This window comes from Aspergillus foveolatus (genome assembly GCF_047715535.1).
Source record: "Aspergillus foveolatus strain CBS 279.81 unplaced genomic scaffold BDW70scaffold_58, whole genome shotgun sequence".
NCBI classification, from domain to species: Eukaryota; Fungi; Ascomycota; class Eurotiomycetes; order Eurotiales; family Aspergillaceae; genus Aspergillus; species Aspergillus foveolatus.
The window spans coordinates 24,052-49,162 of record NW_027396122.1 but is presented as its reverse complement, the minus strand read 5'-3'; the positions used below and the strand labels follow the sequence as shown (position 1 = coordinate 49,162).

General features: G+C 50.4%; 8 protein-coding genes across 8 annotated transcripts; 3 read left to right on the top strand and 5 right to left on the bottom strand.

Moving 5' to 3' along the window:
* The first annotated feature begins 1,031 nt into the window (after positions 1-1,031).
* BDW70DRAFT_142287 (trafficking protein particle complex subunit 5) lies at positions 1,032-2,295 on the top strand. Its single transcript, XM_073737907.1, has 2 exons — positions 1,032-1,456; positions 1,520-2,295. The coding sequence occupies exons 1-2, from the start codon at positions 1,176-1,178 to the stop codon at positions 2,007-2,009; spliced, it is 771 nt and encodes a 256-aa protein (XP_073592917.1). The 5' UTR covers positions 1,032-1,175; the 3' UTR covers positions 2,010-2,295.
* Positions 2,296-2,349: 54 nt separating this feature from the next.
* BDW70DRAFT_142286 (microfibrillar-associated 1 family protein) lies at positions 2,350-3,521 on the bottom strand. The gene has a single exon (XM_073737906.1). The coding sequence runs from the start codon at positions 3,195-3,197 to the stop codon at positions 2,424-2,426; it is 774 nt and encodes a 257-aa protein (XP_073592916.1). The 5' UTR covers positions 3,198-3,521; the 3' UTR covers positions 2,350-2,423.
* A 744-nt stretch (positions 3,522-4,265) lies between these two features.
* BDW70DRAFT_99958 (putative ssDNA binding protein Ssb3) lies at positions 4,266-4,830 on the top strand. The gene is made up of 2 exons (XM_073745376.1): positions 4,266-4,665; positions 4,730-4,830. Exons 1-2 carry the CDS (start codon positions 4,371-4,373, stop codon positions 4,801-4,803), a joined length of 369 nt encoding a protein of 122 aa, XP_073592915.1. The 5' UTR covers positions 4,266-4,370; the 3' UTR covers positions 4,804-4,830.
* A 564-nt stretch (positions 4,831-5,394) lies between these two features.
* BDW70DRAFT_162880 (putative GATA transcription factor (Ams2)) lies at positions 5,395-9,150 on the bottom strand (the record flags this gene model as incomplete). Its single annotated transcript, XM_073741209.1, has 4 exons — positions 5,395-6,695; positions 6,749-8,847; positions 8,900-9,053; positions 9,111-9,150. The coding sequence occupies 4 exons, from the start codon at positions 9,148-9,150 to the stop codon at positions 5,395-5,397; spliced, it is 3,594 nt and encodes a 1,197-aa protein (XP_073592914.1).
* A 4,379-nt stretch (positions 9,151-13,529) lies between these two features.
* Positions 13,530-14,324, top strand: BDW70DRAFT_99946 (uncharacterized protein; the record flags this gene model as incomplete). Its single annotated transcript, XM_073745375.1, has 2 exons — positions 13,530-14,105; positions 14,156-14,324. Exons 1-2 carry the CDS (start codon positions 13,570-13,572, stop codon positions 14,319-14,321), a joined length of 702 nt encoding a protein of 233 aa, XP_073592913.1. The 5' UTR covers positions 13,530-13,569.
* A 235-nt stretch (positions 14,325-14,559) lies between these two features.
* On the bottom strand, positions 14,560-16,588 carry BDW70DRAFT_162878 (TPR domain protein; the record flags this gene model as incomplete). Its single annotated transcript, XM_073741208.1, has 5 exons — positions 14,560-15,106; positions 15,160-15,184; positions 15,211-15,866; positions 15,911-16,023; positions 16,133-16,588. 5 exons carry the CDS (start codon positions 16,586-16,588, stop codon positions 14,560-14,562), a joined length of 1,797 nt encoding a protein of 598 aa, XP_073592912.1.
* A 1,300-nt stretch (positions 16,589-17,888) lies between these two features.
* On the bottom strand, positions 17,889-19,749 carry BDW70DRAFT_152744 (Cupredoxin; the record flags this gene model as incomplete). Its single annotated transcript, XM_073739492.1, has 7 exons — positions 17,889-18,038; positions 18,164-18,304; positions 18,351-18,730; positions 18,801-18,968; positions 19,026-19,062; positions 19,156-19,538; positions 19,602-19,749. 7 exons carry the CDS (start codon positions 19,747-19,749, stop codon positions 17,889-17,891), a joined length of 1,407 nt encoding a protein of 468 aa, XP_073592911.1.
* A 3,276-nt stretch (positions 19,750-23,025) lies between these two features.
* Positions 23,026-24,837, bottom strand: BDW70DRAFT_170579 (general substrate transporter; the record flags this gene model as incomplete). Its single annotated transcript, XM_073742968.1, has 4 exons — positions 23,026-23,127; positions 23,195-23,839; positions 23,899-24,705; positions 24,781-24,837. The coding sequence occupies 4 exons, from the start codon at positions 24,835-24,837 to the stop codon at positions 23,026-23,028; spliced, it is 1,611 nt and encodes a 536-aa protein (XP_073592910.1).
* Positions 24,838-25,111: the final 274 nt, after the last annotated feature.

Sequence of the window (25,111 nt, the reverse complement as noted above, 5' to 3'; positions counted from 1 at the left end):
TCGCAACTTGGCTTATCCCGAGCTCGTCATGAGTACGGACGTTATTGTTCTTGTTCGACCTGTCAAGCAGCGTAGATAACGGTGATAGTCGGGTCAAGTCAAAACGTCTGCAAAATGAATGTAACAACTCATCCTTAATCCTCAATTTCGATTTCCCTCCGAATGTAAGTGAAAATTCGGCATTAAGTAGGTGTTAAATCCTAGCCTGTCCGTCGACCGTTCGGTGATTGGGGGGAAATTTATCAAACAGCTTCCGCGCCTGTAATGATTGAAAGAATTTGATCCCTGATCCAGATGTCGGGTATCCGTCTCGCAAGGTGACATTGTCATTTAACCTTTAACGAGAGCCTGATACTGGGCATCTGTTAGCCGCTATCTCAATTCAAACCTATTGTTCCTCATCACGTAGGACCATACCTAACACCGGCTCCTTTCAGAGCTTCGCGCTTGGCCAACCAAATAAGAAGTAGCCAGACTGATGAGAGGCGAAGTCCACTATCACGGCTTCCATGTCTGCCCTGGATATCCCATAAAGGGACGAGCTGCACTGAATTTGTTCAACGAGTCTCGCTCTCGCGCGCGAAGCTCCCGGTTGCGTCGTTTACGGTCGCGAGCTCGCTTCTTCTTTTGCCTCTGGGCCTCAATTTCTTCACGGCTCTTCCCAGTGAATAGGCGATAGAGCCACATCATCGTTGGGTTGGAGACGGTGAATGTTCCTGGTTGAGTGATAGAAAACCTGTGATGCCAGTGTCAATAACAGTGCCTTGCGGACCCAGGCACAGTAAATAGCTCATGGTCGCTTTGACCAAGTTACTGAGCCACAGCATGCTGTCGCCAAGCAAGGCGCAGACCGGTGATGTTCATAGCGATGCATCGCCTTTCCTAGTTGCATGGAGCAGTCGGAAAAGGATTGGTTGAGATTCAGAGTTTCGAGTCGGCCCCAATTTGCGCAAAATGTCTTGTAGTTCGCCGTAGCGAGAGCCTCCGTCTCCGCCAATCTACTGAGCTACTGCAACTCAACGACGACCTTGTGAATTTGCAAGACCACTCTATCTAATGATTACTATTGACGAATCACCATGCTTGCCATATAACACAACTCGCCACGAATTTTGATATCCTCCAGCCTGCGGGGCCAGTAAACTAATACTCTCCGATTTTCAGCGCCGCTCACCATGTCGCACCCCCCACGACGCTCCTCAATGCTCTCTATGAGCAGCAGCGTACAAACAACTACGCCGACGGAAAAGCAACTCGCGCAACAACCACAGATCCAAACACCAACACAAACAAACCCTGGTCTGCGCGTCCCTTCCAACCGCAAAACAATATACGACAGACACCTTAACCGCAGTCGGAATGCCGAGTCCAGCCGCGCCAGCTTTGCATTCTTATTCGGAGAGATGGTCACGTACGCTCAAAGGCGGGTGACAGGTATACAGGATTTGGAGAGACGGTGAGCTAGCGTTCAGCTTTGCAGCTGAGTCTGAGGTCCAGTGAAGAGGCTAACGCCGCCCAGGTTAAACGAACAAGGCTACCCGCTCGGCCTCCGTCTCCTCGACCTCCTCTTCTACCGCACAATGTCCAGCAGCTCCTCTTCCGCCCTCTCCAGCTCCTCAACATCCGCATCACCGCCTAATCGACCGCTTCGCATCCTACCCCTTCTACATCTCATTCACGGGCCTCTCTGGCGACTCCTATTCAACCGTCCTGCGGACGCACTTGAGCATTCAGTGTCACCAGATACGCCGAACGAGTACATGATTACAGATAATGACCCGCTTGTTAATACGTATATCAGTGTGCCGAAGGAGATGAACCAGCTGAACTGCGCCGCGTTTGTCGCGGGGATCATTGAAGGTGTTTGTGATGGATGTGGGTTTGAGGCGAAGGTTACGGCGCATAATCAGCCGACGGAAATGTGGCCCAGCCGGACTATCTTCCTGTTACGTTTTGGGGAGAGTGTCATGGAGCGAGAAAAGGTGTTGGAGCGGGCGGGTGTCAAATGAGCGATCTGACGACGGGGTCAACGCTAAGTTATTGGAGGAGCTGTAACGATATGCCCCTGACAGATGGGCGGGAATGGAGGCTTCCGGGGCCTTGTATCGATCTTTCGATACGGCTGCCCATATGGAATAGAGCCGCCCAGGAAATATTGGGAAAGGATTCTATCCCGCGTAAGTGAGATCAAGAGTGAACAAGCAAGTGACCCGATGCTCTAAGACGAACAAGATTTGTCCATTAGCGCAGATTATAGCAAGAGATACCCAAAGCAATATCATGCTTGTCTCAGTAGATCATATGTAAATATCAGTGAACTATGATCAAAGGCCTTTTATACACAATATATGCCATGCAACCCGGCCGCCCATGCTTCAATATGTGCACCTCAAACGCCATAGAAATACATGATAGCGAACTACCTAGGAGACACTCCTCATGCGCCTCCTCTTGTCTCGATCCTCATAGGGCGAAGGACTCCTCTTTCTGCGGCTGCTCGTATCCGGCCGATACCTATCCCGGGAGCGATCCCGACTGTCTCCTCGCTCACCTGTTCGATCCCTTCTCGGCGACCTCGACCTCGACCTCGATCTCGACCGTGATCTACGCCTCTCCCTTACAACAGAAGCATTCGCACCAGTGGGACCCTTCTTGTCAAATCCTCGATCAGGCAAGAACCGTTCGTCCGTAACCCCTACCGGAGCTTCCTGCCTTCGTCGATTGTCAAACCCCTCGCCGAACCTCCCCGTATCCTCAGTCCGGAGATCTTTGTACCGCGTGCGGCCCTTCTTTCCGAGTTTCGTCATGTCTCGAATTTGCATGTACTGCGGTAATGTCTCCCGAGCAACATCGTCTGCGAATCGCGCGCCCATGACATTCCGCTTATCAAGACCTTCCTTCTCGAGATCGGGGCGGAAAAATGCACCCTTGTGGAAGTACCGCTGCATATATCCAGTCTGGCCTCGCGAAGCCTCGCGCTCCTCTTTCTGTTTAGCGAGAAATTCTTGATCCTCTCGCTCGCGCTCTTCTGCTGTTAGATTCCGCCGGCGCTCGACCTCCTCGCGTTCCTTCTCTGCCGCTTCAATAGCCTCACGCTCACGTTTGATGCGTTTTAACTCTCGTAGTTTCCAGGTCGCGTATTCAGCTTCCGGATCCTTTCCATCTGTATCGTCAATAGCCGCCTCCTCGTTTGCCATTGCTTCATCGTCATCCCAGGCTTTATTCGCAGAGCTGCGCGCGATGGCATCCTTCTCAATTTGCTCTCGAACTAGCGCATCTGCTTTCTCCTGCCGCTGAGCTTTGCGCGCTTCGGCTTCGGCTATGGAGTCTGCAGCTGCTGCGCCTTGGTGGTCTGTTGGGCCGTTGGTGCGCTTGTCTTTTTTGATGAAGGTTGGGCGGAGGAAGACACGCCGGGGCGCTTCCTCTTCGGAGCTACTTTCCTCTTCGGAGCTTTCCTCTTCACTTTCTTCTTCCTCTTCCTCTTCCTCTTCCTCTTCCTCTTCCTCTTCCTCTTCCTCTTCTTCCTTCTTAGCGGGCTTTGCTACCTGAGCTGTCACAGTATCGCGAGCAGGCGCAGCCCCTTCGTCCTCTTCCTCAGTAACGAACCCCTCCTCATCATCATCGTCTTCCTGCTGAACCTTGACATCCTTAATGTCCTTTGCCACAGTCCTCGTCCCCGGGAAAGAGGTCGCCTTTGGGGCAGCCTGTTTCTGTCTATGTTGCTCTAGTCTCTTCCTTTCTTGTTCCCGCTGAATCTCCTCCTCATTTACCTCCTCTTCTTCCTCCTCTTCGGAGGATGGTTCCTCCGCGATTGGCTTTCCAGGTCGGTATCGCGCAGGTCTCTGGGGGTTTGCGGTCATCCCGCGGTGGGAGGTCGGGAATGGGGGCGGCATTTTAATGGTATTCTGTATTTCCAATCGTCGCCGAGCGAGAAGTTGGTTTGAGATTGGAGAGAAATAAATCGGGCCTTAGGATGGTGTGGTTTCAATTGTGGTTTCAATGAGCTCCACTGCGTCGCATCCGAGTTCCTTGCAACATAAACTCTGAGTCTAGGGAAAAACAGAGCGTATCCTGACTTAGAACGCATAAATATCGTTCAAGACGGGCTATGACATTGACGGCGCATATCTCATTCTCAATCTCAAGCTCGGACCGATAACGCCAAGGCGGTCTAGCTCAGCACTTAGCTTAGTCACATGATTTCGTGTCAGCGTACGCGCTTAGATCCTAGGACCTACTCCAGATTAACATTGTGGAATCATCAACTGCACTCTACAACACCACATCTTTTTTTTCCCTTCACGCACAAGCCCAGTCTATCCTCAGCTAGTCATCCAGAAAAACCAAATCAACGATAAATTCTAACCGAAATGTCTCTGCAAACACCCCGCATTCTCCCCTCACACCTACACGCGTTCAACCCCTCCACCTCTGGCCCACGCAGCCCACCGCCAGTCCGACTCCTGGGCACGGTCACAGCGTTACACGGCGAAACAGCAACAATAACCTGCGGGACACACGGCGATGTGACGTTGATTCTGAAGCCCGACTCACATCTGCAGATGGGGAAGCTTGTTGAGGTCGTAGGGAAGGTTGCGGAGATTGATGGTGGTCTTGGAATCCGTGTTCTGGCCACGACGGATTGGGGGAATCCGGCTGACTGTGGTACTTTATATTCTCCTCCAGGAACGATTTTCCCATTAGGAGCAGTTGCTAACATACTATCCAGACTACAAGATCTACGAGAAGGTTGTTGATGTGACGCATCGGCTTAAGCCTATTTTCTATGACTCGGCTGAATGAACAAACTCAGCCCGGCTCTACTTGTTCTTAAGCGGATAATTTGCTGTACCTTGTCATCGTTTTGACCATATGCCGAAAAGCAACGAAGAGCTTCCTCTGATGTACGCGAGCATGACAAACGGCAAACGAAGACGGCGAACAGAATCAGTCGCCGCGATTGAAATTATACCCCGTGCAGATGAAAAACAGGCTGGTGGGTAGGAGATTTTGGGGATGGAAATGAACATAGCTGATGTCCGATAATGCAATATACCATGATCATGGGATCCTAAGCCTTCATTTTGTTCTTGTGTACATCCTAATGGCTCTATGAATACAATCGTACACTGATGGAAGAAGGATGATTCGAATCTTGATATTCAATCAATGTATACTCAATAGTAATACTATCACAAAATCGACCATAATCCAAGCCTTCGAGCTATCAAAGAAAGAGAAACGAATGAGACTGCCGTCGCCCATAAATTTCACAAGAGCTATCCTGTGGTATAAGTCCGAGAAAAAGTCCGTAACGCCTTCGCTGGAAAACAGGAAAACGGGGAAAGTGATGTGAGCTGAAATAGAGTAAGGAAATCGTGTCGCATGATGTGTCTAAACCTGTTCCGTGTTTGTGGCTTGGTTCTTGGACACAATTGTTTTCTCGAGGGCCATTCCATCCGCCTGGACCGCATCTGAGCTGAAAAAGCCAGAGTCAAGGGTTCGAGGATCAGGGTACTGGAACATGTCTTTTTGAATGTCGGCATCAGAAAGAAGTGCGTTGATGATGTCCGCATCATCATTGTTCTGGTTTCTGTCCGATTTGGATGGGGAAAGATCAGAAGGGAGCCAATCGGCCCAGTTATTATTCGACACGTTTCTGGAATCGAGTGCGAATAATGGATCTGTGTGAATCGCCGAGTTGGCATTGTCGGAGAAGATATCTACTATCATCTCGTCCATGCCTTGAAATGCGGCTGTGCCGAAGATATCATCTGACATTGGCGGAAGGTCAGGAATAAGGGAGCGAGATCGCCCAGGTGTTCGGTTCTGGTGGGGAACAGACCCAGGACTGCTCTGGACGCGCTGCAGCCGGCGTGCAGGAGTTCGAGTTGGGGTAATATCCACAGCTCCGTCTCTTCGAGATTTCACAGGCGAGATATAGGGAAGTGAGTGTCGCTTGTCCGAAGTGGTCAGGCGTTGGTTTCGTCGCTTAGGAGTGGGACTAGCACAAAGCTCAAATTCAAAAGAGGAACTTTCAAAGAGCCGGTCTAAGTCATTCGCAGCCTGGTTCTCTTTCTCGCCAGGCTCCTTGTTCGCTTCTTGGACGCCGGACGCGCGTGAGCTTCGCTTAGGACTGTTCAAGACCGAGTCGCCTAATGCTCTCAAAGGACCCCCCTCGTTCTGCGAATTAGGAAACAATACTCTCCTCACTGGCTTGGGAGGCAGGTTTCTCTCACCCGGGGCTGAAGTATTGCCACCTGCAAGATTCCTAGCAGGGCTAGATTGAATTGCCCGCCGGAGCGCTTCCCTCGCATCGCCCTCATCCCAGCGGCTTCCTGCCCTGTCAGATGATTTGCGAGGTTCTGCACTGTTTGCGCGGCGGCGCTTTGCTGACGGTTCCTGAGCATCATCGTTCTTTTGTGCTTCAATTTCGCTCGCCTTACCGGCATCATTATCCGGACCCGGGGTAGCATCGTCATCAGCTGCTGGGCTCGAAGCGTCCGAGACGCCTGGTGAGGAAGCATCTGGCTTAGACGGCTCGCTTGTGCTGCGGCCACCGGGGCGCTTATTAGTCGAAAGCGGCCCGGAATCTTTGCGGGTCCTGCGCGGTCGTTTTCTTTTTTCGTAACTGGCTTTGTTCCACCTATTTTCAGGGCGCATGCTTTTGCATTTCTGAAGCCAGATGCCACAAGCTTCGGAATCATTAGTACATATGGATAGCTAGCGCTTAGAGTTCGTTACTTACGGTTGCAAAGTAGGACCAGTGCAAAATCATTTTCGTCATCAGTCAACTTCTTCTTGTAGACCTTGTACTTTGTGACCTTTCCCTGCTCGTTTGTCTCGACAGGCTGCCAGAAAAATACCAGAGGGTCCTTGGTGTGCTCATTGGCGTCTTCCTCGCTCCCCTCGAAGACTTTGGAGTGAGCTCTGCGCCAAGTAGGGGTCTCAATAGCGCCACAGTTTTCACAATATGGTGGCGCCTGTCCCTCGCGGATGCACCTTTCGAGGCGTAGTTGGACTTGCTTAACTTGCTTTAGTCGCCTGGCACCGGCACCGCTGCGAGGCTTGCCGTCCTCATTGAGAGAAGTCGGAGCTGGAGTCTCTGCGGCCGCACTATCACTTGGCAAGACGGGATCGCTTTCAGGGATTGCGTTAAGAAGTTGCTCCAGCTCACTCTGGGATATAGGAGCCGGCGCTAGCGGCTTCGGCGTGTGTCTCACACTGGCGCGTGAAGAAGGTCGCGATGAAGTAGCCCTAGAAGCACGGGCCAAGGTGACTGGGGCATCTTTCACCTGCTGCTGGTGCTGCTGCTCAAGGGGGGTCCCACTGACAGGAAAATTCTCAGCGCCGCTGACGGAAGCGTTTTGCGCTGCGCTGCCCGGCATCTCCATGCTGTTGACGGGTCCATTCTCCAGCTGGTTGTCGGGGATTTCAATAACACGGTCTTCTGGCATACCAGCAACACTGGCGGGGGAACTCGCTTGGGCCGCAGAACGAACGGTTCGCGTGGGCTTAGTTGAGTTTTTTGACGCTGGCCTTGCATTGTCAAGCGGCGGCCCGAGCTCATCGTCCAGAAGGTCGTCAATGCCAGTGCTCATGAATCCGGAATCCAGGTCAGCCCTCATAGGTGGAAGGACAGGACTAGACCGAGCAGGCAGCGCGTTGTCCAAAATTGGCGGCGAGGACGGCATAGAAAAGGACGGTTCAAATAGACCCTGGTAACGGGATTCCTCGGGCGATGTTGTCGTCGGTTCAACAGAAGGATGATCGTCGCTCATGGCATAAGGTGAATTGTACTGAGTGCTCTGGCTAGTGCTCTGCGTCGATGATTCTCGGAGAAGGCTGGGAAGAGGGCGCGCGCGACGGGGCAGGTGGTTCATATCTGAAATAGGCGTAGGCGGACGAACGGGTTCTTCGTTGGAGTTCTGAGCCGCAGACATGAGCGGGTTGATTGGCGTGGGGCGATGGATACGAACGGAAGCTGCTGTGCTAGCGGCCACTCTTAAAGAGCTTGGTTGTCTCTCGATGTTCAAGTCGGCCTTGCCAGGAGCATCGGCCCTGTACAATTTTGCCCTTTTCCTAGGCTGTTGTTCCGACGACTCTTCGCAGCTACCATACCCTGAATGTATTGAATCCCTGCGGTTGGACTTTGCATAAGAATGGAAATCGGCATCGCGCATGGAAGCACTAGATGAAGGCCGGATAACATCGCTCTGACTTCGCTCAAGGTGTTGGGGCCGTGGTACGGACTGTTCTTGTTGCTGGATCGGGAATTGACTTCCAGGCGTCTGAACTCTGCTTACCGTGCTTAAAGCTGACTGTGCAGGTGATGTCGGTCGGTATGGTTGATGAGTCGGTATTGACACGATGTCCCTTGGTGTGGAGCCTGCGCTAAGAATCTGGTGAAACCTTTCAATACCGGAATGGTCCACTGGGGATGATGCTTGGGCAGCTTGCTGGGATGAGGGCGCCATCAAGCCGGGGTTCTGACGCAAGAAATCCGTCCAGGCCTGTGCATCGAAGTCGTGGGGAATGACATTGCTGAGCTCCCGGTACTTCTGCATGCTATCCAGGTATTCACGTTGGAAGGCTGTCGGGACCGGCACCAACCGCAGTTTAACCTCAAGTGTTTCCTGGGCGCCTTTCGAAAATAAACCTAGCACATTCTTGCAGACCCGACCGGTTACCATAGTCTTTGATTGGTGAGCCGGCGCATTCGGGGTGGGAGAGGACGAGGCCAGAACCCATGATAGCATTCCCTGTCCTACGAGGGGTGTCTCATATTCCGAGTAATCGTAGGCGTAGACGGTATAATCCTGTCCCAGCTGAGCGACCAACTCCGGACTAACAATCCGTTAGCACTCAGCGCAGAATACCTCCAAGACCTGGCACCCACCTAGCGGAGACAATGGCTTGAATGCAGGTCTTGAGCTCGATCACTCCAATGTGTGTTTTCTCATCAAGGGCAGCGGTCTGAATATCGAGGAGATGAGGCCATCGGGCTAGGCAATTCGTCTTACTATCGTTGTCGAATGTATAGAGCACCTTGACTAGAGTCCAAATCCACGTAAGTACGCATTGAGAAGTGACACAGCATCGTGACTTACGCCTCATGGGCCGGACGGAGATACCGTCCTGAGATTCCATCCCACCAAGTAGAAGGACTTTTTCATAAGCAGTAACCAGGAGAATTAAGCCAATTAATTTATGAAGGGTGTTTGTTCCGTGCTCGAATCCCAGCCGGAGAGAAAGTACGTGGAGAGGAAGGAACGTGAGGGGTGGCCGGATGGGTAAGAATGTGCTTCGCGGCAGCGAGGTTGGACAAGGATTGAAGCAAGGTGGTGGCCTAATGGCTTATCGTTCGATCCTTCTAAGCGAGTTATGTGCCTGTCGGCGAGGAAACAGGAAGAAGTATGTGTTGGTAGGTAGGCAGGAAGAATTCGTGAGTAGAGTCCAGGTTGCAAACGCGGGTCGAGGGAGCAGCGAAGGGAGAAGAGGTAAAGGTTGCGGTGAAGAAGCTAGGAAGGAGGACCGGTTTTTCTTTTCTTCTTCATCCGACACGTCGAAGAGCTGCAGCTCAGGAAGCAGGAACGCAGGAGAGGTTGGGAGGGAGAAAGATTGTTGAATGGGAAGAGATTGAAGACGAAGCCTTGCTTAAAGACGTGAAGCTACTTACGCGACGTGACCGCCGATCGAGCCGCGTATGGGCCCGCAACAAACTCGGCAAACACGGTTCGAAACGCGTGGCACGTGATATGTAACTCGGCGGCGCGTCACGTGATGCAACTCCGACGAACTCCCAAAGTCGCTCCAAAGCAATTATGTTAAATTTACATAGGAGGTCTGACTGGACAAAAGCCCCCTTTTTATATTCCATCAGCTCGACACAAGACAAAGTTCCGGGTCTTACCTACCCCTCATTCGTCCTCATCATACAATATCAGATGACTCATCTGTTCGCCAGAAGTTCCAGTTCACAAGGCTATCCTAACACTGACCTCAACCTCATCGCACTCTATTACCATGACAATGATAATCGGAAAGCCCCATCGGCCCTTTCATCTCTCCTTATATTTTCCGAGTACTCCGACCGTCAAAGTATAATTACGCCTCATGCCGTCTTCTGCCTCTAAAGACATCTCCACCCGGCGCCTGGTTCCATCTATATCCATTCGTCACAGCCCTGGAGACAAGTTCGCGCTCCCTCTTCAGCGCATGGCCTTCTCTCCGTCCTCCTTGTCAAACTTTTCATCAATAGGGAACGCTCATCCTATTACTCAGCTAATACTCAGTAACTTGTCCTTGTTGTAGAACGATCACTATCCGTACAGCCACTGTCACGCTTCAGGATCTAGTCACGAGCAGGACCCGGTGCAACCAGCGCGACCGTCAGAGAGCCCGGCGATTTCAGACGTCTGGTCATTAGGAGTCTTGCGATCGGCTCTAGGCAAAGCGTAGGTACCCATATCGCGCCAAGACTACTTCTAGCCATATGTGGATTCTCATCATGAGGACTGACGTTATAATATCAATACATCGCAACTGTCCTCGCAGTCGGTTATAACTACTAATGCTGACCACATATGCTCCCAGGGCTGAACCGGGGGCCCATATCTCTCTACCTTAAAACTATTCAGTCATTCCCAGAGTCATTTACCTCTGCATCGATTGAATTCCACCGATAGCGGGGGTTATTGCATATAATGCCAATCGCTTTGTAGGGCAACTGAAGCTGCACACGTGTCACGTTCTTGTGGCCTATGGACATGGCTAGTGATAACGCGTAGCGCATTTGGTGAGCACAGTTTATACAAGCCAAGGGGTGTACGAATGAGGCGCAGACTTCGATTGTTGGTTCTTCCAACATCTTGCATAAGGTGTAGACATGCGATCACGCCAAATTACAAGTTGCTCCCATTGAGTCGTTATATATATCCTCTCAAAGCCCCCAGCTCTTCTTGTCTATTACAAACCGGAAAGTCACGCTGCTTTGATGCACGCTCCACAGAGTCAATGTTAAATAACCTTGGTGTTGCGAACTAGCAAGGCTTGCGTGTTTCCGGAAAATCCTATGTTCTTGTGCTTGATGACCGACAGAAGAAGAATAGTTGTCCATTAAACAGGGCTTATATTTGAACCAGACTAGGCAACGCCTCATTGCTGACTCAACTCTTCGTTACATAGCTTAGGTACTATCAGGCGAGGCTTAACAACATCCAGTAACATTCGACGCATAGTTTGCATTTCAGTTACCCTCCAAGGAAGATTGGGGCCGCACTTGTAGCTTTATACTGCCAGGCCCAACTCTCGCTCAAGTAGGACTTTTGAATGGAGCCTGCTAAGTTGGTACATATTACAGATTCGGGCAGGACCATTGAGTTGGACCTGGTTAACCTCCCTGTCCGTTTTCTGAGACTGTCCGAATCCGAGATAGTGACGGTAGCGGTTTCAGGAAATGGCAGAATGGTTGGTCCTCTCGCTGTTATGGTAAAGCGCTTACAGTGCATCCAGTATCCTTCGATTGATATAGACAGCGGCCACAATAAATCATCTATACGCTGAAGCCAGCCTCTGTAGGCCACTGGTCGATATCGTTGGTCAGGCAAGATATAGGCCAGTGTCGTCCTTTCCATCACAGAGCCTGATACCTGGCCCGGGAAGCTCGTAGTCCGGATGTGAATCCAGAGTAGTCGCCAGATGTTAAAAATTCGCCTCTTTGTTGAAAATACAGAAGCAGACAGACCTGGAAAAGTAGGAGACGGCAATAGCTGGCGAGGATTTGACAGTCCATCTTTAAGTATGTGAGGTTCAGATCTCATTCGGAAGCTGGCCAGGACATAATCAAGGGTCTCAACAGTCTTTTAAGCCTTTTCAAATTAGCACATCGCCAACGCCGAAAGACCTGGGAATACTCTTGAGTTGTTGCGTAGAAAAGGTGAGAATAGCTTATCTCTGCCGACTAGACGCATTGTATCTCAGGAAAGGTTTGCCGCGATGTCTAGAGGACGGAGTCAATTCGTACATATAAACCTGTGCTTAATGGCTGTGCGTTTACCAAATTTTCTGCCTATAGCATGGTTGTGACCTGCCCACCACGCTTACTCTGCCCTATTCTAGTGTAAATTCTCAATCCTTCCATGAAATAGATATTGTATTTTACTAGTTACAACAGATCATTCCCGTCATAGTGCCTTTCACAGAGGGCCTTGGATGTAGAACCATGCCTTTCGAAACATCCATCAAAACGGAAACCACAAAAAGCGACCTTGTTTACTGGAGAGAAGACATGATGGCCCTGCAACCTGAGACTGGGAAAGACTCAAGCTGCGACATGGCCTTATTGTCCTGTCCTCACCTTGTACTCGTTAAGACAGCCTCTGCCGGACAGCCTCTATTTGTCCTCTAAGATAGTGAAACAGGAACCTTTGCAGCAGTCTTGTTCACTATAGGAGCAGCGAGCCTGAGGATTTCTCACGTCACCAGCTGACGTATTCGCCTTTTCCAACGTCTCCATCTACTTTCTCGGTATGTCTTTGGCCCCATTCCTTCTCTCAACATTGCCCCAAAACTAAGGCCGTTTGGTCGTTTATGATACTTGCAACGCTGTCATCATATACATAGCGGAAGTGTAGACACTTCCATGCTCCTGGTCGCTACTCCATAGGTACCGAACCATCTGATGAGACACGATCTTGTTGATTTGTTCGTTATCTGTCTTCGCTTCCAGCTGCGGGAGTCGGCCATCCGGGAGGTTATACTCCAGGTATTATAGCAATGATGCAGCACCTAAATTACCCAATCACGGAGTCCATTGAAGCGTTGGTTTCCTGCCACCCATACAGGTGGGTTAAAGGGGTTCGTGGGTCTGATACCGGTGGCTTTGAGTAGAGATGTTAGACCAATCCGATCTCTGAGTTCACACCTGTTCTAGAAGTCTAATGATGCGCCACAAAACAAGCAAGAGCTAAGAGGTCCATCGCTTGAGAAGCATTTACAGACATTTGGGACTTTCTGCAGCTCAGGTTCCTTCTGATAACGCAATACCACATGCAGACTATCAAGGCCACGGGACATCCATTGGATCAATACGTCCTTGGTTGAGTACAACAGTTCATAGACCGCGGGCAGAACCGCTACTTGGTAGGAATACTGCTGAAACCCATTTCCAGCCTGGTTACTTTTGTATGATGACTCCACAACTCCAAGTATATCTTGGGGTGACGCGGGAAAGGACTGATATGATACTTCACTTTCCATATCTTATTACAGGGCTGGATAAGCCGACATAGGTCACAAGAGTGACTGCCTGTCCTCGGACCAACGCACAATCTGTCATCTTACATTGCTTGTGTGTGTCTCCTCATCCCAGGTCCCGTTGACGTGCCACAAGCTGGAGCGGGGTTCCTGACGCGATCCTGTAAGCTGCTTACAAATTCGCTAACAAAGGCGTCAGCATGGATGGTATGGTATAGAGATAAATAGCACGATGCCATTCCACATTTCGTCTTCAACACATCGATTCCCTCTCACATCCCAACACATTCTCTTCACCAGACATCCCTCACCATGGCATCTAAACCAGTTGCTCTCATCCTCGGCTCTGGCCCCCGCGTGGGCGCCTCTGTCGCTGCTGCCTTCTCATCTAAGGGCTACAACATTGCAACTGCGTCCCGCAGCGGAAGCAATGCCAAAACACCCGAGGGGCATCTCTCCTTATCCGCAGACTTTGCAGACCCCGGCTCTATCCCAGCCCTCTTCGACTCGGTCAAGGAGGCCTTTGGCACTGCACCGTCTGTTGTAGTCTACAACGCAGCGAGCTTAACCCCACCACCAGACAACGACTCTGTCCTCTCGATCCCCAAGGAGAGAGTCGTTGTAGATCTAATCATCAACACCGTCAGCCCGTATGTCGCGGCACAGAAAGCTGTTGAAGGTTGGGCTACTCTCAGCCCAGATGTGAAGAAGACATTCATATACACGGGCAATCCCCTCAACACGAGGATCGTGCCAGTCCCGCTATTTCTCGATCTAGGTGTTGGTAAGAGTGCTACTGCGTACTGGGTTGGGGCTGCGGATTCGTTGTACAAGGAGAAAAGATATAGGTACGTGCTAGCTGGCAGGGTGCAGTTTGAGTGATGTTTACTTGTTGCAGATTCTTCTACGCCGATGAGCGCGCCGACGAGGCTGGAAATGGAAAGGGGCCTAACCTTGATGGTCCGGCCCATGGGGAGTTCTATGTTCAGTTGGCTACTCATGAGGGTGGTGTGCCCTGGCATGCGACATTTGTGAAAGGGAAGGGCTATGTCAAGCCTCCCTAGGATATTTATATAGCGAGAAAATGTCCTGTTGAATATAGGAAATGATTATCTTGGAGCCCCCGTTGAGAATAGCTATCAGGACGCAATATACAAGTGCTTTTACTCACAGGATTGCATTGCATAGATATATAATCATAGTTTGCCATCAGCAAAGGTTTTTGGCCGCTAGCCAACCGGCTATTCGGGCAGTATACGAATCCTCGCCCCAAGCCGTCGTCTTCACCGAGACTATGGTCATTTAGGCGTGCGCAAAAAGGGCGATATCAACGGCCTTGCTGAACTTGTGCTCTGTGCTAATTATCCACTGTTTGACCTCTCTGGAGAGAAGAGCCTCGAGTCGCCTGGGACCCGGAACGCGAGAGGGGGAGTCAAAGAGCTTTTTGAAGGTGCCTAAGAGAGTTCTCCCTCTCTTCAACTCGTTCTTGTTGGTCTGAGCAATGTCGGTACAGATGATGCAGCTGCACTTGAACCCCCAGTGCCGTAGATCGATGGCCTTCGCGGCGGGACCGTCGATCAATGGCGATTCATACCAGAAGGTCAGCTCTGTGTTATCAGGGATATCCCGAGTCGCACGGACGACCATCATATCGCCAATGAAAGAGCGTCGGGCATTACTGTCGCAAGAGTGGTTGATGTACGACGCCAGCGGCCAGATGCCACATGATTCGAACACTCTTTCACCGGTTTCAGACGGTCCTTTGACGCGAATGCTCTCGATGTGGGATTCGCGAGAGGAAGCAGGGCAGCCGAAGCAGTTTAGAGACATGGCGCGCTCGACGAGGAAGCTGGTAATGTCAGCCCAGCCGAGCTGGTTGGGTTGTTAGGGTTGAAGACTTACGTGTCCACCACGGGCAAGCCGTCGACTTCCAATACATCAACAGGCTGGTACTCCCCATGATAAAGATCCCGAAAGATTTCACCTGCCTTTGAATTCTTGTGTACAGCTTTTGAACAAGCAGGGACATGAGCCGTGCCTGAGTGTCTATTGTCATGGCTTTCGCCTCCAAGTTGAGTAGCAGGCTAAGGTTCCGTTTCGGATTCTTTGCGTCGTGAAAGGTATGCGCGAAGGCTTTCTCGCAGAAGAGCAAATCACCGGCTTTGACGGCATCAGTTGTGAAAAGGCCTCGTCCGCGAGAATCCGTCATCTTCACAGCGACAGGGCCGACATATGTGGCGTGGTCGAGCTGCGGTGGAACACGCTTTGCTGCCTCGCGCTGCATGCGCTTGAACTGATACTTACCTTTCTGCTGTTCGGCAACTCGTGCATTGGCGGGGCTGAACTCGGTTTTCGCGACGGTATTTTCTGGAAACTGTCTGGCGAGGATCTCGTGCGTTTCGCAGCTCTCTCGAAACCGTCCGAGATGGTAGAGAGCTTGCGCCTTGCGGAAAAGGGCTTTCTCGAGAGATTTAGGGTCTGTCGGCTGTATGTCAAGATCACGAAGCGCGGCTTCAAACTCGTGGGCTCGAAGGGAGGAAAGGGCACGGTTGAGTCTGATTGTGATGGCTTCCTCGTCGGAAGGGGATGACTCAAGAGCTCTAGAGTAGCTGGTCTTGTTAGCACAGTCTAAGGCGCAGAGGGCTAGACTTACCAATCATTCGCTAGATGATAGTTCCCCATGTCGAACCATTTATTGCCTTTCAGTTTCCAGTCGTTGGCGGAAATGTCGAATTCCGTGTCCTTTTGCCTCCAGGCCAGCGGGATCTGTTCGTCATGTTCCGACAGAAATTTCACGTCAGAGAGATGGTCAACTCGAATTCCATAATTTCCATCCGCCATAACCTTTAAATAAGGCTCCTTTACAAGAACCCACCGTTCCTTCGACGAGGCAGCCGTCCTTCACAAGCTGCTCCTCCTGATTGTAGAGCTGCAAGAGGAGCACATCGCTCGCCTCGTCCTCCACTATGACCATGATTCCCGTCATTTTTGACACCGGAGTGACAGCTCTTAGGAGAATGTACGATCCACGATGATGGGTCTCAAGGCGGAGGTCACTGATGGCGACTTTCTTCAAGTCCGCCATGTGCGCGGTGCATGGAGGGTATGCCGGCGGCAGGAAAGAGGTTTTGACTTTGAAAGTATCGGGCAGTGCAAATGTATCCTGTCGACCTATTATATAGTTATCCCAGAAAGACTTGATGAGTTCGCCACGAGGCTTCGTTGTTTTCCAGCTCTGGCCTCTGTGCGATTGGGAATTGCGCAGAGTACGTTCTTGGTCCTTGAGCAGGTGGACGTACTGCTCGATCGAGGAGACGTCGCGGACGTCCATGCTGTAGGATCAGAGATGATAGTTTCTTCTGGTCTCCAATATGGTCAATTGAAGCAGTAATCCAGAAAATCTGGCAACGAAATGGCAAGGGGATTTTGTGTTTGTGTTTGTGTTTTTTCTTCTGACGCCAGTATTTTTGGCATTCACTACCACATCCATTCATGATAAACCCAGCTTCTTTTCACCAATTGTGCATGACAGATTTCTGGTTCTAATAATTTGACTAATGGGCTTGTAGCAGTTCTGTGATCTATCTAGCAGAATGCAAATAACCCGGCCTTATAGAGCTTCATATTTGAGCACTGAAGGAGGTACGCTATCTAGCCGCCCTAGTTGGCGATTGCATGTTTCCTAAATAGAGACTACCTGAGCGTCTGATATCCGAAGCAGCAGGGTATTATTGTGGGTGAGAGTGTTTTAGCATGTCAGGGCTGAGCGCGGATTCAGAGTTACTATGTTAAGGATAGAATTTATATACTGTGCTTGTTCATGACCAGGACGTCCCAGTTGTACAGCCTGAGTCTTCAGCATGCGAAGCTCTCTCATGCCTTCATCCGCGAAGAGACATCCCAGGGCCCGTTCGATAAGACAGGACCCACAGTCGAGCGCCGAGTATACTGCCACCTGAAAGCATCTCCGCCACTGAGAGCGGAGATGCAGCAACAGCATCTGCACAATCTCATGTTTCAGCATACAGGACAGCTGGAGGACCGGGTAAGACAACTGGAGTGGTAGGGAACCGCAGCAGTATGAGAACCATGAAGGGGCTTCTTGATTACGCAGTCCAGGGTTTCTCTGCCAGTATTGAGAGTTTGCCAGGTGTGAACATTGTCAATAGAAGACAACAAGCTCGAAGCCTGAATGAGAAGGCGATTGACGCTCATTTTCTTCGAGCCTCAATGGGCCTCACTGTAACAAGAGGCTAGCTCTGGGAGTCCTTCTGGGTCTGACTTAGATCTGAGGCGGATCATACTTGAGAGTGGCAGAGCATTCGTTCTACTTTGCCGTCGAAGCTGTAGAATTGCGGTCCTCTCTCTATGAGCAGAGGCTTTGCCAATAGTAGAATCCGGTGAGTGCCATGTTACGGATTCGAGGAGATATTATCTATTCATGCTCTTGGCTATCACAGATGAGATCTGCTCTTCTCTGCTCTGTTCTACCTATCAAGCCTACTCCAGCTTATGTGAAAATTACTTTAAGCAAGAAAAATTTTTCCAGCCGGATATTGTGGCTTGCTGAATGCAGACCGAGAAGCTAGGGCAGTACTGGGCAGACAGCGTCCTAAGTACAGAATGGCAGATCAAACCCCCGAATCATCCTCGACTACCATATACTCCTCCTGGTACTGTTCCCAAGACTGACAGTTCTCCTCTAGTCCTTCAGAGTATTTAGTCTTCAATAAGTCCTGAATCTCGCTGTACCGCTCAATAAACTGCATCGCGAAGCCCTCCTCGGTATGCCATCCAATATGACAATGCATAAGTCACGTACCGGGGTTATCCGTGTAGAACCCAATAACCAGGTACCCATTCTCCTTGAACAAGGCCGTGTCGCGACGTGGCAGGTTTGCCGCACCCAGTTGTTGATCAGGTTGTCACTGCTACTATTGTAAGTGCCAGTACCCTGGGCAACAATGACAAAGTCATGTCCGTGCAGATGGATGGGATGGGGAACGGAGAGCTCCGTTTCGATAGCGACATAGACCCATTCATTTGCCTTTGGGGAGCTCCACGACGCCACTAGTATTCGCAAACGTCGATACTGAATGGTTGCGATATATCTCCAGCAGGCTAGGATCCGTCCAGTCAACGTGCATCGAGGTACTATTCAGCTTCCAACGGAAGAGATTCTCTGCGTTGGCTCCGAGTGTTACTGGCTCGGACTTTGTATAGAAGGGGCTGCTTGAGACGCTTAGCGGGTTCACCACCGGTGTGAGGTTCGAGGGGTCTTCCTCGGAGCAGGAGTCCGCGTAGTCGTAGGCCGACGTCTTTGGAGCCGAGGTAGAAGAGCCGTAGTATATTATGCCTCTGATGTTGTCGGACGACTCGTTTTCAGAGCAGGCTTCTTGCGGGATTGCTCGGAGCCAGAAACTGTCTGCCACAGAGGCTTGATCGGCGGTGATGATGACATCGTAGCGTTGGCCTGTACCATCATATATGATTAGCATGAAGACAGGAAAGGCAGAGGATATGCATGGATGGGGTCGACTCACCCATTGCAATATCAAGAACGGTCGTCTCATACGGCTGGATGGGCACAAGATCATTCGCGATCACAGTGAGTGTGTGGTTATCAACCATGAAGTTGAAGTGTGTGTCGACAGCTGCATTCACCAAGCGGAGCCTGTAGCTTGTGCCTTCGACGGAACGTGGTGTTCCATCTCCATCCAGTCTGATTATCCTCGCTAGAGCCGTATACGTTGGTTCCGTTAATCAACCCGTTATCCAGCGTTGGCGGTCTGCATTGTCGTACAGCTCGTCAACTGTGCTTATCCCAGTCATTCAAGAACATTACCCCCAGATCTTTGTCGTAATTCTCACTCGCAGGGCCATGAATCACGATCTCACCAAAGAGCCCCTCCCATGATTGAGTCCAATGTGGCTATGATACCAGGTCGTGCCGTACTGCATCGCGCGCCACTTATACGTGACCGTGCTACCCCGTGCAGTCGGACATTGTGTGATTGAAACGACTCCGTCCATGGGATTAGCGTAGTAGTGCCTAATTCCGTGGAAATGCACACTGGTGCCATTTTTGGCGCTGTCCGGCAGACTATTTGTGACATGGACGATCGCGGTATCGTCCCAATCGGCTTCTATGGTGGGCCCGGGAATGGAGCCGTTGATGGCCAGCGCGAACCGCTCGCGGCCATCAGGGGATGCGGTGATCTGCTCGAGATTAAAGTAATATTCGCGAATTACGCCCGTTTCGGGGACGGTTGTCGTGTAGTCTGTGTAAATGTCGTAGGAGCACTATTGTTGGCGGTTGGTGGCGGTGTTGCCATCACAGATACTGGTATTGGAAATAGTAGAATATTGAGAGGAAAGAGAAGAGGATGTTGTAAATGCAGCGAGAGTTGAGGAAGAAGAAAAAGAAGAAGGAAAGGAAGTAGTTGCTGCAGCTGTTGTAATGCACTGCAATATAAGGATTAAGATTCTCATATTGATGTAGTAGCGAGCAAACAGAGATATAAAGAAACCTGGAACGAGTGAATAGCGAAGAAAGCCTGAAAATAGAATAACCAAGGCGATAATTATTTTCTTTTATATACCCTGGTCCGGTGCATACATTCTTTCTTCTCGCACTGTATGCCTTCGTCTCTGGCACCCTCTCCTGAAATAACACGCACAGCTATCTTTACCAGGCTTGACTTCACACGACACGTTTCCCGAGAGCACTTAACCTTGGAGGCAACTATCTTGACAGTTCCCGTCTCGGGAACCAGGACTGATCAGCTGGAAGTCCCAGAGCCGCGTCAGCATTTCAAAAGCCCTCGAAATCCTGACTCAGCGGATACCGGCAGGAATCCATAGCAGAAGACGATGAGTCTGAAAGAGCATTATGCTTGAAAGTCCCAGACGAGAAGTATGATAGTCTGTCAACTAGTTTTGACGACGGGCCACAAGCAGCCGCAACTGAAGTTTGGCTCTATAATGGAAGATTGACAATTGATAGATCTATCCGCAGTAACTCTCGGCTAATCTGGTATCTTAACGAGCCAGAATTGCAATATTCGTATGGAAGAACTCGATGTTGTGCGTAGTAGCCAAACATACTTTCGTTACTCTATCATGAGACGTATGGTAAATTGCTGCCTTCATAGCCTGGGCGAATAGGCCCGCAGTTTGACATAGGTAACGACTGGCATATCATGCCGATGCCGACTCAGCCGGTAACTACGAAGGCGTGTAATTGCACATAATGGGCACTGGAGACGAGTGCGGAATCGGCCTGGCAGGCAATAGGATCAACTTCATCTGTATGGGTCTAGAAACTATGACGCGGAGAGTATAGTACGGAGATAATCTGATATGCGTCAGCTCGATACACAAACTAGGCTGATGAGGTTACTATCGTATTAATCAACTGCGCAGATCTAAGCTTGGTGTGGTTTACCATGGGCTATTAGCCGGTAGGAAGTCCTCCAAAAAAAAACGAGTTTGCCGGCCCTAAGATATGCTGAAGAATTATTAAGAGAGCTAGTACAAGTTAGGAGAGCAATCCACTCTTCCTGCAGATCACCGCTGTCTACTGTCGAGCATTTCGTAGCTCGAGATGTTGGAGTTGAGACGGAAAGAAGTGAGATGTTTAGCTAGGAGGGGATACAGGTCTCGACGAAGAAGCCGAATGATCTATTGGCTGCTAGGATAAGATATACTCACCCTGGGTATAAAGCAGTAAAATAGCCTGGGGGATCCCCATAAGGACGCGCGTTCGTCGTGGAATCAGAGCTCAGTTAGGGCTAGGACCGCGCGCGAATTTATGCGCCACAAGACACAGGAGAGAAGATAGTGCCCACCCTGCTGTCGTAAGTATACGGCACTAATGCTTGTTTAAATGTTGAACACTGTGCTGATTTGGATAAGTACGAAATCTATGTTATTTTTAGACGACCTTGAAAGATAAAAACTGTGTGCTTGAATAGATAACTTACCGCAGTCTCACCCCGTCCATCATACCTGCAGCAATCCATTTTTCTCGCACAAGTGTGCCGCAATAAAGTCCTCTTTAATGGTCTCCTCTTCGTTCCTCATTCTCTTTTCTGCATTGACGAGCCTGGCACTGGCCGAATCATTCAACCTCTACGCATACGGTGATGGGATTGGTGGCTTTCCCGTTTGCTACGCTGACGGCAAGATCCGCTGCCACTCGTCTCATAGACAGCTTGCTGACTCACAGCAGGGGCCGTCGTGATCAGTCAGGATGCCCCAAAGGACGCAAACGGTACTGCTGTTGTCTCTTGTGTGTCTTCCACCTCTGGCCCCGATCAACCTAGCTGACCATTTGACCACGACCAGTCACTACATCCAACGACGGCCGCCTCGTCGGAAATCCCAATAGAACCTCTTCGGACCCTCCCTTCTCCAACGAGGTCCTCTACGTCCCAGACTCGGGTTCTTCTTCGCACGAGATAGGCTTTGTAACGACACTGACTCGGCTCCCGCAAACACGCTGATCAACAGATTTGTCTGGTACGGTCATTTTCTGCTGGTGAAGAATGACGAGGGGGAAATTATCTCGTTGTTCTCGGTGAAGGAAAGTACTTCGGAAGGGGAATACTCCCTTCTGTGGAATGTTACGGACTCAGATGAGGATGTGATTATTATTTCTATGAGGTCGATTGCCCCGTCGACGAGCCAGTGACCAAACTGAATTCGGAGAAAGCGGAGGTGAATCACTAGTTAGTATTCAAGAATCTGAGTTAACCGGGAAATCTTTGGAGTTTTGGGTGGGCAAAAAAGAGATATTAGATAAGACATCTAGTGACCGTCCTATTTGAGAATGATGGGTTTCATATTAGATATGGAGGCCATAGTGAATGATAGATGTAGCCTATATCTCTGAGCCAACCGGTTGAGAATTCATGCCGATCGCTGGCCTCATGAATGTAAAGCTAAGATGTCCACGTATATAAGGCAAAAGAAGACAGGTCCCTCGCAAAGTCTCACAGTACGCCTACACTTAATGCTGCAAATATTTGGTGGGACCTTGTTAGCCTCCATTTTCTGTAACCAGTAACGCTTGCCAGGTCTACAGAGAATTGAAATCATGCTTCTCAACTCCTGAGCTCGGGATGATAAACCTACCATTCCAAACTCTACTGATATACGATGATAATAGTCTGCAAAGAATTCCTCTAGAATACCAAATGCTGGATCCGAGGTTCCACCCCCGTGTCGCGGGCTAATATTTATGCATCTGCCTCATGGTTCAGTTATATGAGCGGGCATGTGCTTAGTCCGCAGAGCTTCCTATGGATCAGATTACGAGAAAGTATTCAATTCCAAACTGCAGTAATTGTGTCATAAGCCAAAGCAGCCTTATTCTAGAGAATTCGAAATAAGCCCTTAGTCCACATGAAGGCTCTTAAGGTATTACTCATGATAGTCCTAAGTACATATATTTCTTTAACGTAAAGCGTTCTACTCCTAGATGTCCGTATTCAACTATAAAGCTGGGAGATTTTGATCATTGGAAATTCGTTTCCTTAGTCATGAAGTAAAACTAGACGACGTGGAGGTGAGAGATGGCAGTCTACGCTAGATGATTATACAGGTATGTTACTGCGAATGGCTTGTTAGGATCAACTGTACAAGAAGATAGTATTTAATCCTACCATAGCAAGTTACCGCTCCTATGTCTTTCTGTATTCATGCAGATAATATACAATGTACAGGCCAACGCGCAATACCGTCCACACCAAGCCAGGCTCCATCCTAAAATTTGACATTGTTTTCGGCATCGACCGCAATAGCTGTCTTCTTGGTCGAAGCCTTCACAGGATTGCGAGCCTCGAAAATCTGATCGAGTTCTTCCAGCTGTATGGCACGTTTGTTAGCTGGCATTTTAGACGGACGGAAAGAGAGCAGGAATAACAAAACTTACCGTACGATCCTTTGTCTCAGGGAAGAAGAAGTACATGATGACTGTCTGAATGGCGTCCCAAACGACGAACACAATGTACGTTTTCCACCCAATGTTGTCCAAGGACACCGGCCATGCGAATTGGTTGAGCAGTCCTGCTGCGTTTACCGCAAGCGAGGAGAAAGCCATGCCCTTGGCGCGCATTTCATAAGATAGGACCTCAACGGGGTATAGGGCCTGCAGCGGGGTAATGAAAAAGGAGAATGTGGCGCCAAAGATAAATATAAAGCCGAGAGTAGCGTTGGATGCGGCGCTGTTGAGTGTGCCGTCCGAGTTATTTACCTGACTGGACGCAGACAGAATGGCAATCCAGACAACACAGCATCCAGCCATACCCAAGAGCATCATAGGACGACGGCCGAGCGAGTCGACAAAGGCAGCACCGGCAAGGGCCCAGAAGAATTGAAAGCAGGCGTACCCAAGGTTGATATTTGCCTGGGTGACGTCGGATGTGAAGCCGGCGCCACGGAGGGCGGGAACGAGATAGTAGGTCAGCACGCCATTTCCAGCCCATTGGGCGAAGATGGCAAAGAAGCAGTTGCAGCAGAGACGGTAGATACTGCTCCGGCGGTTGAATAAGCTGCGGTAATCCCAGAATTTCTTGTCCTATAAGCCGAGCTTGCGTTAGCTAACCGATCAGGCGAGGTCCAGTGTTTGACACTTACCGAACCATCCATGTTCAAGTGAGCGTTGTACTCAGAAATTTGCAACTTGACCCAGAGAGAATCGCGGTTGCCGAGGCCGTGCCATTTGGTCAGAACCTCGACGGCCTTCTCCTGCTTGCCGTGGACATACAGCCACCGCGGCGACTCAGGGATCATCCAGCAGGTACAGATGATGATACCTGAAAAGACCAGCTGCAACCAGAGCGGGATCAGCCAGGACTGGTTATTGTCAAGGGTGATAGAACCCCGGACAGCGCCAGACGCAAGGATAGACCCGATGAACCAGAAGGTGTTGCAATAGCCAGTCACCATACCTCGCCACGCTGGATGTGTGGTTTCAACGACATAGATAGGCCCGGCGGCAGCGGCGATAGAGACGCCAAACCCGAGCAAGAAGCGGCCGCCCATGAACTGGCCCACGCTTGCATTCGCGATCGTGGTCCCGGACACGACCGCTCCAAGAACAATCATGAAACTGCCCAGGAACATTCCAAACCGACGGCCCCAGGTGTCAATGGCCGGACCGACGAACGGAAGCGCACTGACGCCGCCAATCTGGTACATGGCAGAGACCAGACCAGCCCAGATACCAGCGTCCCGACCGTTGAAGTGATCGAGGAAGATAGTATTGGCGAGCAATCCACTGAAGAGAGAGCCGTCGTAGCCGTTCATTGTCTGGCAACAGAACCCGACCATCAAACAGGCGCACAGCAGCAGATTGGTTGGACTCAGGAGGTGCGGTTTCTCCAAGATGAGAGCCTGATTGAACGCTTCGCTGCCGGTCACCGTATGAACTGTGGTATTCTCCTGTTACCGCGAGGGTCAACTGATTAGCAGAGCCTCTATGACCAGGTTCGGCATAACGGCTGGCTTGGGACTCACAACCTGTTCCGAGGCCGGGGCAGCAGCGCCCTCGGCCGTCTTCTTTTCACCCTTCATCACAAAGATCTGGATGGGATAAACAAGAAGAGAAAAAACGAAGAAATTGGCGAAGAAGAAGACGATGCTGATTGAGAAGTATCAGGAGATGAGACGGTTCTCCGAGTAGAAATTCTGAGACAATTTGGCTGTGTCCAGGACTTTTAATACCATATCGGCGGCACCTGTCAGGAGGCTAGACTCAAACTGTCACGGGCAGATGATCCTCTGAGAGGGTCTGGGGTTCAAGGGCCATCATGCGGAGAATGGAGAATAATGGAGAAGGAAGATGGGA

What these genes read in the sequence shown, in the direction of transcription:
- BDW70DRAFT_142287 (XM_073737907.1), top strand. Translation starts at nt 1,176, where the DNA reads ATGTCGCACCCCCCACGACGCTCCTCAATGCTCTCTATGAGCAGCAGC. An exon ending in ATACAGGATTTGGAGAGACG is followed by an intron (nt 1,457 to 1,519) that starts GTGAGCTAGCGT and finishes AACGCCGCCCAG; the next exon opens with GTTAAACGAACAAGGCTACC.
- BDW70DRAFT_142286 (XM_073737906.1), bottom strand. Translation starts at nt 3,197, where the DNA reads ATGGCAAACGAGGAGGCGGCTATTGACGATACAGATGGAAAGGATCCG.
- BDW70DRAFT_99958 (XM_073745376.1), top strand. Translation starts at nt 4,371, where the DNA reads ATGTCTCTGCAAACACCCCGCATTCTCCCCTCACACCTACACGCGTTC. An exon ending in GGGGAATCCGGCTGACTGTG is followed by an intron (nt 4,666 to 4,729) that starts GTACTTTATATT and finishes CATACTATCCAG; the next exon opens with ACTACAAGATCTACGAGAAG.